General features: G+C 31.3%; 1 protein-coding gene and 1 long non-coding RNA gene across 2 annotated transcripts; one reads left to right on the top strand and one right to left on the bottom strand.

Moving 5' to 3' along the window:
* Positions 1-904: 904 nt before the first annotated feature.
* On the bottom strand, positions 905-3,368 carry LOC139906116 (uncharacterized). Its single transcript, XR_011781392.1, has 3 exons — positions 3,114-3,368; positions 1,092-2,548; positions 905-1,029 (listed from the first exon to the last, which is right to left on the bottom strand). It is a non-coding gene; the product is annotated as an uncharacterized lncRNA (long non-coding RNA).
* Positions 3,369-5,536: 2,168 nt separating this feature from the next.
* nac (GDP-fucose transporter nac) lies at positions 5,537-7,062 on the top strand. The gene is made up of 2 exons (XM_040718141.2): positions 5,537-5,874; positions 5,983-7,062. The coding sequence occupies exons 1-2, from the start codon at positions 5,816-5,818 to the stop codon at positions 6,902-6,904; spliced, it is 981 nt and encodes a 326-aa protein (XP_040574075.1). The 5' UTR covers positions 5,537-5,815; the 3' UTR covers positions 6,905-7,062.
* Positions 7,063-14,552: the final 7,490 nt, after the last annotated feature.

Raw genomic sequence — 14,552 nt, 5'->3', positions numbered from 1 at the left:
CCTTAGATGAAAACCGTCAAGATCGTTATTTGAATGGACTCAATGTAATTTGTGACATCCGTAATCCAGTCTCTCGTCCAGTTTTACCATCGTCGTTGGTAACTAAAATTATTGGTTGGCGTTTTTCTCTACAATATTATCAACTTTGCTTATGATTAAAGTTGATAATTTTGGTAAGAATACAAAAGCGTGCGAGGAGCAGGGAATAAATACTTATGGCACCATTGATTGAATAATATACATTTTAAATATATAATATACATTAAATACATACATAATAAATAACAATTTCATGGAGTCTGACTCTCCATGAAATTCTCAGAATAATAGCTAATGAAACGACAAAGTAGAGTATTTCGAAATATATTTGAAGTTCCAAGTTTAAAAAGAAGGCTTTAATTGAATATAATCTACATATTAAAAAATATACCATCATACATTTATGTTAAATATACAAAATTAAACAATTGGAATCATATAACTAATAACAATAAATTATATATACATAATATTGAAATAATATTTTCTTGTTCTGACATGAATTCAGTTAAATATGTCATAACTTTAATTTGCTAAACACAAGCCAGAAAAAAATAAAAAAAAGATAATCACCCCTTTTTCTTCATGTGGAAGTTGCTATATACAATTTTGCACATGATAGCTATATCTCAACGGATGAGATCTAAATAATGATTAATAATAAAGTAAATGTCAAAATCATAAAATTACTCAATAAATATACTAATAAAAAATGTTAGAAATAAATCCATCGTAAATATTTAGAGCAAAAGCTAATCATGTAGTAATGTCCGGCGATATTACTCCTGATTAAGAGCATCAAAAAAGATTTTTCCCCATTATTTATGCTTATATAACAACATACTATTATCATGAAGGACACACAATTGCTAATTATAATGCTACACCCAATGTAACTACCCCCGTTGTTGTGACCATTTAAGCAGTTGTTTTTGCCTTTTATGAGTTTTCTGAACACCATTTCTTGGAGCCTATCAACCATAGCTAATCCTTAGGTGCGAAAAAAGTAATATTTATTGACTATGTAATATTGGAAAATATAATTATCATACCCAAGTCTTTAAGTGAAGAAACTAGTCTCAGACAAACTAGTTGCGAACCATCCAAAGCTACTACTCCCGTTGTTGTGACCATTTAATCACTTTTTTTTGCCATTGAAAGAGTTGTGTATGATAATTATTGATAAATTTGGCTAAAATAGAATCATATTTTAGGGTTAGATTTAAAAAAAATTGAATACTTACTGTGAGATAGTACAAAATTCAGAGTTCCATTTCGATATTATTAAATACTTTTTACAGATAACTTGATCGTCATTTGGTGTGGATGACTCAAAAATTTTTTATATGTATTTCTATAAATGACATCAGTACCAACATCCTGCATTAATTTAATGATGGTTCCTCGGGAAGGGATAGGTTTCTCCATTGGTGTATTTCTCCATACATTTTTTGAACGTAGATGATTAGCAATGGATAATGGTATATATATGCAATAAGCATCTTTGTGAGATCAGAGTTAAAGTCTGACTTGATGTATTAATCATTAACTTGTTTTTATAGATGAATATCCATGCTCTTGATATGAGGATAATGAGTGGCGTGTAATTCTAGACAGAGGACTAAAGACACATTTATATCGACAAATCCGACAAACCGTCTGTTTCTCCTCCGGTAAGTATTTTCCAAATTGCTGGCCCTCCATTTTCAGAAATCCAGACAGAAGGCGACCTTATTTTAGGCATTTTATTCAGTTCTCTATCGACTATCACCATCTAATATAATATTAATATTGAATAATAAAGGCGGGAATGATAAAGTTCTTGATTGATAGTAGAAGATGTATATTATTTAATCATGATGCCATAAGTATTTCTTCTCTTCTCCTGGCACACTTTTCTATTCTTACCAAAATTATCACCCTTACTTACGGATAATAAACGTCTAAGACAATTATACGTAGTATATCTTCATTAAACATTTTGCTAATAAATACTTTCGTTATACCCTCAAAAATCATAATAAAGCAGGCAGCTGAAAACCATATCAGTATTTTAAACAATGACACCATATGTCTTTCTCCCCCCCCCCTTCTCCTTTCACGCGTTTTTCTCTACAGGATTATCAACTTTAAATTAATGACCTCAGACTTGGGAAGACAATTTTTTCTGAATTATGAGTTACTTGTGAAGTAACTCGGGAATAGAAAATAAAGATACCACACCATATCATCCGCAATTCAATGGTTAGTGGAAAGAGTACATATGACGTTGAAGGAGGCATTGAGGGATCGTCTTTCGGAGAACGAGGAAAATTGATGAAGGCATTGAACGGGGTCTTAGCAGATCTGAGAACTAATCTTCGTACGGATTCCAGTGTTTCTATTACTGAAGAAGTCTATGGAGAAGAAATTCGTTCTTAATCTCTTCCTGATGTGTTCGAAAGTGAGAAAACATCGAATAATAATTTCAGGACAAATCATCACTCTTCGGTTAGCCAAGAGACTTCATCTAAAGAAAGAAAGTTGTGGTTAGTTAAAAAAGCCTTCATAATGAGTGCCCCAATCAGAGGACCTTTTGACGCTCTATATGAGGGTCCTTTCGAAATATTGGCGAAACATTGATTATTTTAATTTAAATAGAAGAGAAGCCCCTTCGAAACAGTCCATTAACCGGTTAAAAACAGCTTATGTTTCCATTTTGTTTAATATTTTATTTCATTTACACTTTTTTGAATCGTTATTTTACCCATGTTTCTTAATTTCAACCCGAGAGGGGAATAGTGTAGCGTTCAGGTATACAAGTTGATTCCACCTTCTTCCTGAGAGTATATCTTAACTTATCATTTTGTATAAACTTACTCAGTCGTTTGCGTTTACTCGAGAATACAACTTATGTTTTAGTAATTATAAGATGCGTGTATTATTCTGGAAATACTACATAACTATGGGTGAAAAAGTAATTTTCGGGGTAGTTTTTTTTTTTGCTGGAAATTCAAAATCCTATTTTCTTGATTGCTTAGAAAATTAAGGCTAAAATTGAATATGATTTTAACGCCCCCCGAAGAATTATATACCTATAATTGTCCTGGCAGGCGAGGGACTTCCAAGTGGTATGATCATGTTATTCATCTAAATAAATTTTTATACTATTCTAAGTCTTCTCTACTCCTTTTTCTCTCTCTCGGTCTGATTTGTATTCCTTTAATATAATGTTGTGGCACTCCGCCTTGTCACGTCACAAAATATATTTTCCCATATTTTTACTTATGATAATATTAACTACATGATTAATTCAATTTTATTATTTTTAATGAAAATAGACAAATGAATTGTGTTTACTTGTTATTTTTTGAGAAAATGAACTCAATCGTTATTCAAAAATTTGATTGTGAGGAATTTTGGACTTCATATTTCATTAGTCAATTTGTTGAGGTACACGTTTATATACATATATTTGATATATTAAAAAAAATGATCTATCCTAATAAAGATCTGACACCTGTCTCTAATTTTTGTTTAATAAAGTCTAGATATGATTTTATTATATTGATCATTAGAGTTTATTGATTCGTTTTTTAACTTGTTTTTACCTAAAAAAATATTACATAGCCTGGCAGAATGAATTTTGCTGTTTATTTAGTAAAATAAATTTTCAACAAACAAATTGAGCATTTTAAGAGATTGTATCCAAAAAATTGTTGAGTTTGTGGTTATTTTTGTATTTTGCTATATTGGATACTTAAATATACACAGTTTGTTGAAATTATGATAAAATTTTCTTCATTATTTTTTATTGTAATGATTTAAAACATATCGAAAAAATTTACTCATAAACGAACTTGTTGTTTTTTGAAAACATTATTAACGTTTTGTATTCATTTTATCAATTTTCATTCAATCTGGTGGAATTAAAATATTTCATGAAAAATATGATTTATGAATTTCACAGGCCTGATTTTTTTGAATAGGTATATATTTGACTATTTAAATCTAATAAATACTTCTTTTTTTTTTCTTAAAAATATAACAAATGGCCTTATGAACTTATGTTATACCATTGACTACAAGGTTCCATGGTAGTAATTTCTCAATTATTTTACCCCATTTATAACGGGCGTTTATATCGAACTTTTACTTAAGAGTTTTCTAGTATTATATATAGAAGACTGAAATGAATTTGGAACGTGCTCTTTTTTGTGCTTGACTGAAGTGCAAAATATTTTTCTCATATTAATAAAGTAAATGCAGTAAATATAAACTTTAAAAGGTCATATTATTAAGGTGGGTTCACTGAAGTGCTTACGCACTCATTCAGCTCTCATAATTTCTACCTTTTTCTAACTATTATTCTCTTCACTTCATATTTTGTTTGGAGAAAACACTGACTTCAGTGATCCACCTTTACTTTAAAAAAAGAAAAACAATTATCATTACAATGACATATAATATTTATTACATATTTTTAATTTGACACAAGTTTTATGATGAAACACATCTACAGTAAACAATATTATAGAATATGTATCTAAGCCAATTTCTGCAAATGAGCGAGAGCAAATCAATTTCCTATCTAACTAACATGGTTTCTAAGATCGTCATGCAGTAATATATACCTACTCCACACTTTTTAAATCCAATTGCACGAAAACTCTTCAATACCGAGTGTTCCATTAAGATCTGAAAATTTTGAATTTAAAACTTAAATAAGATATGATTTATTAATTAACTATAGAAATACAACAAAATTAGTACTATAAACAGATGTGTGTCTGAGCTCTCTTTTTCATTAATGTACCCCCCCCTTAGCGGCAATGATGGCTTTCAGGAGTCAGCGAAAGTCCTGGCACTCACTGTCATTTTGTCCAAGTGATGGCTGAAAGGGGCTTTGAGGGACTTGGTGTTTAAATGACAGAGACCACATGCCATCATCTCAACATTTACCCAAAAGATGTAGTCACGGGATTTGGCATCAGGGCTGTAAGGGAGCCAAAATTGTCAAAAAAGAGTTCAAAATCACTCAAAAGACTCATTCAAAAGAGTCTTGTAACGGAGGAGATGGGGTTCTTTCATTGCTGGTATCAAAATTGGTCTCTTCACTCTCACAAGGCTCTTTCCACCCACTTTTTCATGGTTTTCTGAAAAGTCTGTTGTGAAACCAAGATATCTCTTGCATGGACCCTCATGCACTTGAGGGGATTGTCCTGGGCTGTTTTCTTTAACTCCTCTGGGTCCATTTTGGTCTATTTGACAAAGCCTTTCTTCCTCTTTAACGTTTCTAACTTACTAAAGTACTTTAAATTTCTAACCAAGAATTCCCTAAGTACTCAACAAATTAGTAAATCTATAATTTGATTAAAAAAATAATCATTTCTTCTTTTGCACAACCGTCAAGCACAAAAAAAGAGGGAGTTCATTCATTGAGTTTTTTCCTGGCTAGAGTGAATTCTTCTAGCCGGTGGGATTTCTGACGTTTTTACTGTACTTCCATCTGCAGTTACTATATTTATTTCTATAGCTATGCTACTACTACCTTTAAACTGTGTCGTCATCATGTTTTCTTTTATGATTTTTACTTACTGTTTTATTTATTTTATATACTAATTGAAATTATAAACGTATTATTACATATTTTTATGTCACGTCAGATTCAGCTTCGTAGAACGTTATCGTCCTAGATGTAATTAATTAAAGGAGAAGCAGCAAAAGAGAGTTTTAATTTCAGAGTATACCCTAATGATTGTGTGTTACTTGTCAGTATTGTGAGGGCTCTAACAACATGGAGGACACTCTTTTAACACGTTATATTCGGATTTTAATTGTGGTTGTTATATATTGGTAAGTAATTGGGCCTCTAGTTTATTTCCGATCGATTATTAGGTTAATTATTAGAACTTATTATAATATAAGGATAATTTTATAACACTGTTTATATATTGTTTACAGGGTTGTCTCGATATCGCTTGTTTTTTGTAACAAAGCCCTTTTGAGTGGATCCCAGACGATTGATGCACCTTTTTTTGTGACATGGTATCAGTGTGTAATCACTTTCTTCGGTTGTTATGCAGTTTTGTGTGTGCAAAAACAAAAGAGTGGTGATGGAAAGAGTATAGAGATTTCTTTTGAGAAATCTGAGAAAATTCTACCACTTAGTTTAGTCTTTGTGTCCATGATTACTTTTAACAATCTCTGCCTCAAGAACGTTGGAGTTTCTTTTTATTATATTGGCAGATCTTTGACAACTGTTTTTAACGTTTTGTTTACGTACTTTCTCCTTGGAGAAAAGACCTCTGTTCGAGCTGTGGGGTGCTGTTGCCTCATAATATTTGGATTTCTTCTTGGAGTAAATCAAGAGAGTGAAGGTGACTCCTTTTCCCTCTCAGGAACCGTTTTTGGCGTTCTTGCCTCACTTTTTGTGTGTCTCAACAGTATTTATACCAAAAAAATTCTTCCAGAGGTAGATGGAAGCATTTGGTCTCTTCAAATGTATAACAACCTCAACGCTATAGTCCTTTTCGTTCCACTCATGTTGATATTTGGGGAGTTTGACGTCATTTCGTCATATACTTATTTGTATAGCTTATCCTTTTGGGGAATGATGTCAGTTGGAGGGATTTTGGGACTTGCTATAGGATATGTGACTGGCCTACAAATCAAAATCACATCTCCGCTTACACACAATATATCTGGAACAGCCAAATCTGCTGTACAAACTGTGATGGCCACACAATTTTCCGGCGAGATGAAGACAAATTGGTGGTGGGGATCTAATGCGATTGTCCTTGGAGGAAGCGCTTTATATGCCTATGTTCGAAATAGGGAAATGGCCTCAAAAATAAAACCACTACCTAGCACAAACAAAATTTAATTTTTCTTTATTTTGAGTGATGAAGGTTAATTAATTTATTCAATGTATCTAATATGGAATTTAATTGTTAACTCTGTATTTATGAATAGTTTTAGCTTATGTGTTGTTATTTTTTATATTTAAATATTGAAAAAAACCCGGTCGTACGAAGTTTAAAATCAACCTTCTATTATTACAATTGAATCATAATTAATAATAAGATGATTAGTTAAAATTAATCATTTTATTATTGAATCAATTTGGTACTCCCAGGTGTACTGACACATCACCAATAAGTAAGGGTGATAATTTTGGTAAGAATAGAAAAGCGTGCGAGGAGAAGGAAAGAAATACTTATGGCATCATTGATTAAATAATATACATCTTCTTCTATCGATTAAGAACGTTATCATTCCCGCCTTTATTTTTCAATATTAATATATTATTAGATACTGATAGTCGATAGAGAACTGAATAAAATACCTAAAATAACGTCGCCTTCTGTCTGGATTTATGAAAATGGAGGCCCAGGAATTTGGAAAATACTTACCGGATGAGAAACAGATGGTTTGTCAGATTTGTCTATATAAATGTGCATCTAGTCCCCTGTCTAGAATTACACGCCACTCATTATCCTCATCTCATATCAAGAGAATGAATATTCATCTAAAAAATCAAGTTAATGATGAATACATCATGTTTGACTTTAACTCTGATCTCACAAAGATGCTTATTGCATGTAATATAACCTTATCCATTGCTAAACATCTACGTTCAAAAAATTTATGGAGCAATACATAGGTAAACCTATATCTTCCCAAGGAACCATCATTAAATTAATTGAGGATGTGGGTACTGATGTCATTTATAGAAATACATATAAAAATGTTTTGAATCATCAACACCAAATGACGATCAAGTTATCAGTAAAAAGTATGAAATATTTACTAATTTCGAAATGGAACTCTGAATTTTGTACTATCTAACAGTAAGTATTCAATTTTTTTTAAATCTAACGCTAAAATATGATTCTATTTTAGCAAAACATATCAATAATTATGATACTCAACTCATTAAAATGGCAAAAACAACTGCTTAAATGGTCACAACAACAAGGGTAGTAGCTTTGGATGGTTCGCAATTAGTTTGTCTGAGACTATTTTCTTCACTTACAAGACTTGGGTATGATAATTAGGTTTTCCAATATTACATAGTCAATAAATATTACTTTTTTCGCACCTAAGGATTAGCTATGGTTGATAGGCTCCAAGAAATGGTGTTCAGAAAACTCATAAAAGGGCAAAAACAACTGCTTAAATGTTCACAACAACGGGTGTAGTTACAATGGGGGTAGCATTATAATTAGTAATTGTGTATATCCTTCATGATAATAGTATGTTCTTATATATCTTTTTTGATGCTCTTAATAAGGAGTAATATCGCTGGACATTACTACATAATTAGCTTTTGTTCTAAATCTTTAAGATGGATTTATTTCTAACATTTTTTTTATTAGTAATTATTGTGTAATTTTATGATTTTGACATTTACTTTATTATTAATAATTAGTTAGAACTCATCGGTAGAGATATATCTATCCTGTGTACAATTGTATATAGCAACTTCCACATGAAGAAGAGGGGTGATTATCTTTTTGATTAAACTCCACGTCTCGCTTGTGTATTGCAACCTAAAGTTATGACATATTTAACTGGATTCCGATGTCAGAACAAGAAAATATTATTTGGATCAATCTATTATTTCAATATTCTGTATAGATAATTTATTGTTATTAGTTATATGATTCCAATTGTTTAATTTTGTATATTTAACATAAATTTATGATGGTATATTTTTTATTATGTAGATTATATTTAATTAAAACCTTCTTTTTTAAACTTGGAACTTAAAATATATTTCGAAATACTCTACTTTGTCGTTTCATTAGCTATTATTCTAAGAATAAGGTCCATAATGAATTACAATTTCATGGAGTGTGACGTTTTCAAATCTACTGTAACGGATAAAAAACGTCTAAGTCAATTGATATACGTAGAAATCTTCATTAAACATTTTGCTAATAAATAATTTCGTTATCCCCTCAAAAATCATAATAAAGCAGGCGGATGATAATCACATCAGTATTTTATACAATGATACCATTATATTTTTTCCCCCTTCTCCTTGCACGCGTTTTTCTCTACAATATTATCAACTTTACCAATAAGTACATTGTTTAATTTTATTTTAGGCATTTTATTCAGTTCGCTATCGACTATCACCATCTAATATTATATTAATATTGAATAATAAAGGCAGGAATTATAACGTTCTTGATTGATAGAAGAAGATGTATATTATTTAATCAATGATGCCATAAGTATTTCTTCTCTTCTCCTCGCACGCTTTTCTATTCTTACCAAAATTATCACCCTTACCGATACCTCAATCCCATGGTCCTCAGGAACGATACCTTAATCCAATGGTCCTAGCTATTTTTATAGCCATTTTTCACTCATTGCTAGGGTTGAAAAATATAAAAACGAAGAAAATAGTAAATGATAGCTAAAACGTAAAATAAAGAGTTCTGGCTAAACACCTCCTACTTTAATTCAACTTAAGCTATATTTTCTCTTGAAAGAGGTTGTGTTGAACAACCGAATGAACATAATTGGTAACATGCCATTTCAGCGGTTGTACTTACCATAAAATACTGATAAAGACCATTCTTTATACTGACAAATTGTAGTAGGACCCGAATGAATGAACTGTAGTCTTTTTAGGTTTTTTAGACGATTCAATATTACCTGCAATCCAGAAGGTAGTCATGTTCTCATTGCAGAAAGGCTGGACCTTCTTGGACGTGTGTGCCGGGGCGCCGTCTTGGATAAACACATAGTTCTCCATTGGGACCAAGCTCTTAAACCATAGCAAGACATGGTACCCGAGTACCTTGTAGTAGACGTCCTTGTCCGTGAATAAGTAGGGAGGATATCGCTGCCGTCGGACGCCACGACGCCGAGGACCATGACCTGTGCTGGATGTTTGGTCCAGAAGGCTCCCTCGACCTGAGTTCTTGATTCTGCCAAGAAACGATAAAGTCAAAACAGCGTCCACTGGGAAGATCTTCTTATTGGAAATCGACTTGTTGCGGAGGAGATCGCACATCCTCTGTCATTTTGCTTGTTGCTCGGACATTTGTAATTGCAAAAAAAAAAAACAAGCATCAAATTTGTCTAATTTTTGTCAGTTCTTTCGAATGACGGGAATTACACAATTGTCAGACTTTTAGAATTGAGGCTAGACGGCCTCAAGAGGATTCTAATTTTGGATTCCTCACCCTATTTACCTTCTGACGATACACTTTTCTTCAAAACTAAACTAACAAACTTTGACCCCATGAGTGAAAAAGTAATTATAGCTGGAGACTTGAATACTGCCTCTATTAATTTTCTGTATATTACAATATAACTTGAATTAAATATAAACGCTGGTATGTTAAAAGTAATACCCTTTTTTTTGGGAATTGGTAATCTGAAGAATGAATTTACTTCTCCTTAGTAGTTGTCATTATTATTTAATTCCTTAGTAGTGACCATCCTTTCCTAAATAGATTCAATTATATTCAAAACCTGATTGAACATTCGTGTGTGCCATAAAAGACCTCTAAGGATTTGTTGCGGAGTTATAATTGTAAGTCCTTTTTGGACTCAGAGTATAATTGAGTATTGACATTCTTACCTATGTCCTTGTTTATTTCCTTCTCCCCTCCTTCCCTATCACAGTTGATCTTCAAAACATTCCTCAAATTATCAGGGTTACCATGTTAATTTTCGGACGATTTATGAATAGATAAAATAAGTATGTAGTAGTTTTGTGTCAGTGTGCTCATAAAAATGGAGAGTAACACTGAGAATTTCTTGGGGAGTTATCTTCTATAATAGAAAAACAAAACTTGTCTTTTAACCGACGCTAAATTACTTAGGACTATGCCAATATTACTGCAAATTAATTATATTGTCATTAAATCAACTTAGTTATATTTAATTTCATAACTTTTATCCAGCAACCTTTCATTGCTTATTTATTAAATATGAAAAAATTAAATTAAAAACTAAAAGTAAAAATTAAATTATCAACCTGATTTGAAGGCTATTTTTTTATGTAGTAATATGCTTTTATCAATTGTTACTAACTTTGATTTTCATTTTCATAAGTTTGAACTAGTCCTCTTTAGTCACATTTTATTAATTTACATTAAGTCCCATCTTTATTTCACCAGGAAAATAAATGATTTGTTTTATTCAGACGAAATGTTTAAAAAGTTGTTCAATTTTGTCTTCTTTTTATAAATGTCATATAAAAAAAATTCGCTGACAAATACATTTTGACTAGTTATAGCTTACAAAAATATCTGTGTCATAATTTTTTCACTCCAAAATATGGCTCTGAATTGTAAACCAATATTTAATCGTTTTAAAATCGTGAGCCTATATTTAGGTTTCAATATATATACCGATTTTTCAATCTCAATCTCAATTCTTCTTTATCCTGATTTATCAGTTGTAAAAATATGATTTATGCAACACATTTGGCATCACATGAAGCCAAATTGTTCCGATGTTCAAAATTTTGAAACACACTTGACGTCATCAATAATTCTAGAAATGATTTAGACCGATTTTTTTAGACCTGTCCAGAGCAAACTAGAATTAGTTTGGTCCACTTAAAGCCGTAACGGTATTGGACCGGTCTAAGATATTCAGATTGAAATTCAAAATAGGTTTATTTTATGTTCATTCTTTAATAGATCGTCTTGGGGTTTACATCTATCTCTGAATGAATAATTCCCACCTACTCCTGGAAAAAATATTTAAAATGCATAATAAAATAATATAAATATATGTTTAAAATATTTTACATATTTTTCCCTAAACTAATAATACAATGAATGTTGATGGTTCTCATCTTTATAGAAGTAATACATGTTATCCTCACAAAATAATATAAGAGGCAGCTGATATTAACAATAGTCTTAATTGAATAGTACCACATGTAGAGCCTTCTCCTCGTGTTCTCCGAAATATCAACCTCTACTAATGACTAAGGTTAGAAACTCTAAGCATTTTTAATTGTGTGAGTTTTGTTATCGTTGAAAAAGAACGAATTTGATTGGTTGAAAGAGATTATATATATATATATATAAAGGAATAAAACACATTGGTACGCCTGCATCTTCTAAACAAATTTTCCTCAGTATTGTACAAATCATCAGCAAAGCAACTTACTGCTCTCTCACGTGCATCACCATCATGTCAAAGAAAACGTGCCTTTTTTCATGGGTTTCTAACAAGGGAGGTACTGATGTGTGGAATTATGATTGGGAAAATAAAAGTATATCTTGCTGTTTTTACGGTTTCTCGTCCCCATTTCGTTCTTTATGGCAAGTAATCCGCCACTCCATAATCTCCCATCACATCACCAACTAAAAAGTCTTCAAGAAACACTAGAATCAAGGAGACGAACGTGAATTAAACTGTTCATAATTCAATTTGGACGTAGCAAAGTTATTTGTGTCGTGTAACATCCCTTTAAATGTTCTGGATAATCACAAAGAGAGTATTTACTGCTTTGTACGAAATTCCCCTCCCTCCATCACCAATTATAACAAGATAGGGAACTTGGATAAAAGCAGTGGAGTACTACTACCATCACTTTGAGAGAATATTTAAACAGCCTTAATGGTGATTTGGCAGGAACCAGAAGAGCACAAGAAGTAATCAATAATGATTCCTTAAGAGAAGAAGTAGCATTGATACAGGAAAATTTTCTTCAAATACCTTTGGTAATAACTGCGCTTGAGAAAAGATTGCCTCTTCTTACCAGTCTAACCATAGTAGAAAATCTGAGTCAAGTTTTGAAGGAAGAGCTATTCAGACCAAGTTAAAAGAAGTGCTTCAAAAGAATCATGGCTACACAAAACTAAAGGAACTCTCAACAAGTGTATACAGTGTATACTAAACCTTGTATACAGAAATATTGTCAATTGTGATGCTGAGAGTCTTTAGTATGATGAATATCATCAATACGTAAAGGAGGTCCAAACTAAGTACTAAGAAATTGATGGAATTGTTGATCACCAAATGGAATGAATGTGTCGTTATCGTTTAATTGTCAACACGTAAGTAATAGCAATATTTTTTAAATAATTTGTTACTTATTTGCCTCTTTTCTATTCTTTAGATTTCGTGTCAAAGTTATCTATTCATCCTTTATGGGCAGTGGTCACAAAAAAAGTTAAGAGTATACTTCATGTAATCATGGGTTTGATGTTCTCTAACTAACAATATATTTTGTCTTGCATAAATTTACAGAATATAATATACATTTATAAAGTTATTTATAGGGAAGTTATATATTAATAATATACCACAATCCCTCTTCCTTCATGTGTAAATAAATAAATAATTTAAGTTAAAGATGTATTCTAAACGATACTCCATTAATTGGGTTGGAATCGATATTACTTAGAACTCTTGATCCAGCGACATATACAATTGCACCACTGTTATTTGTAGTTATTATATTTTTGAAGTAATTTTCATGGACATTCAATATATCGATGGAAAATGTATTCAGTTCAAATTTTTGAATAGAGTTGATCGAAATAGAGCTTTCTTTTAGACACCTGCATACTCTTGCATAGTGGCCTCTCTTACCACATCTTGTGCATTCGACGCTTTTTGGAAGGCAAACTTTCACATTCTTATGAAGAAATTAGAAACCACACTGTCTACACAATTTTTCTTGGATCTTGTTCCACAATCTCCTACAGCTTAGACTTCTTCGATATATATTGAATCCACATGACTTTGTATTTGCGTTAATACCCTTTGATCATTTAGACTATTTTGATTATTCTTCGCCGTTTCTATTATTCTCCATTAATATATACTTCACATATTTTATTTGCATCATCAAATAATCTTAATTGTGCTTATTTATACTTACATACCAAAGTTATATATTATGACAATTAATATTTAATACTATTTGTCTCATACAATAAATTATAACTAACATTAAGACATTTTCTTGATAATATTATTTTGATTAAATAGTACCAAGTAAAGCTATATTTTGGTGAAGGAAATATTCTACATGTAGTAAATTTTCAGATAAGTTGTAATGTTAAAAAAATCATAATTGAGATATCTCAATGAAAAAACAACATGCTCAATTTAATAGAATTTGATTCCCTAATTCAAAAGATGCCCTTATTTTTTTTCTCAGAACCTCGTGGTCTTCAGAAAAACGCCAGACATTTTAATATTTTTTGCCTATTTTTAAGGTTTGAGGATCTGAGAGAAAAAGTCAGGCCATATTTGTAATCAATGGAACAAACTCTTCTAAATTGAGTATATCTTTTTTTGTATCATTTTTGCTGTTGGACAATGTTATTACTTAGATATAATGTTAAATACAAATTATATAAAAAAAGATTCAAATTAGAACCCTCTGCTCTTATCTCCATAATGCAACTGTTCTTCTTTTCTAATGTAAACTAGTATTTGTCCAGTCTTTGCCTATACCCCCCCACTTATAGTAGTCATTTGGCAGATTTTACTTCACCTTCTCCTCTTCTGTTTGATTTGTAGTGGGAAGCTTA

Source organism: Lepeophtheirus salmonis, chromosome 8 (genome assembly GCF_016086655.4).
Source record: "Lepeophtheirus salmonis chromosome 8, UVic_Lsal_1.4, whole genome shotgun sequence".
Classification (NCBI taxonomy): domain Eukaryota; kingdom Metazoa; phylum Arthropoda; class Copepoda; order Siphonostomatoida; family Caligidae; genus Lepeophtheirus; species Lepeophtheirus salmonis.
The sequence above is the reverse complement of the archived record's forward strand: the minus strand, read 5'-3'. Positions and strand labels throughout refer to the sequence as shown.

Bases quoted from the DNA above. Each gene is read 5' to 3' on its own strand.
- nac (XM_040718141.2), top strand. From the start codon at position 5,816: ATGGAGGACACTCTTTTAACACGTTATATTCGGATTTTAATTGTGGTT. The intron at 5,875-5,982 runs GTAAGTAATTGG...TATTGTTTACAG, and splicing joins ATTGTGGTTGTTATATATTG to GGTTGTCTCGATATCGCTTG.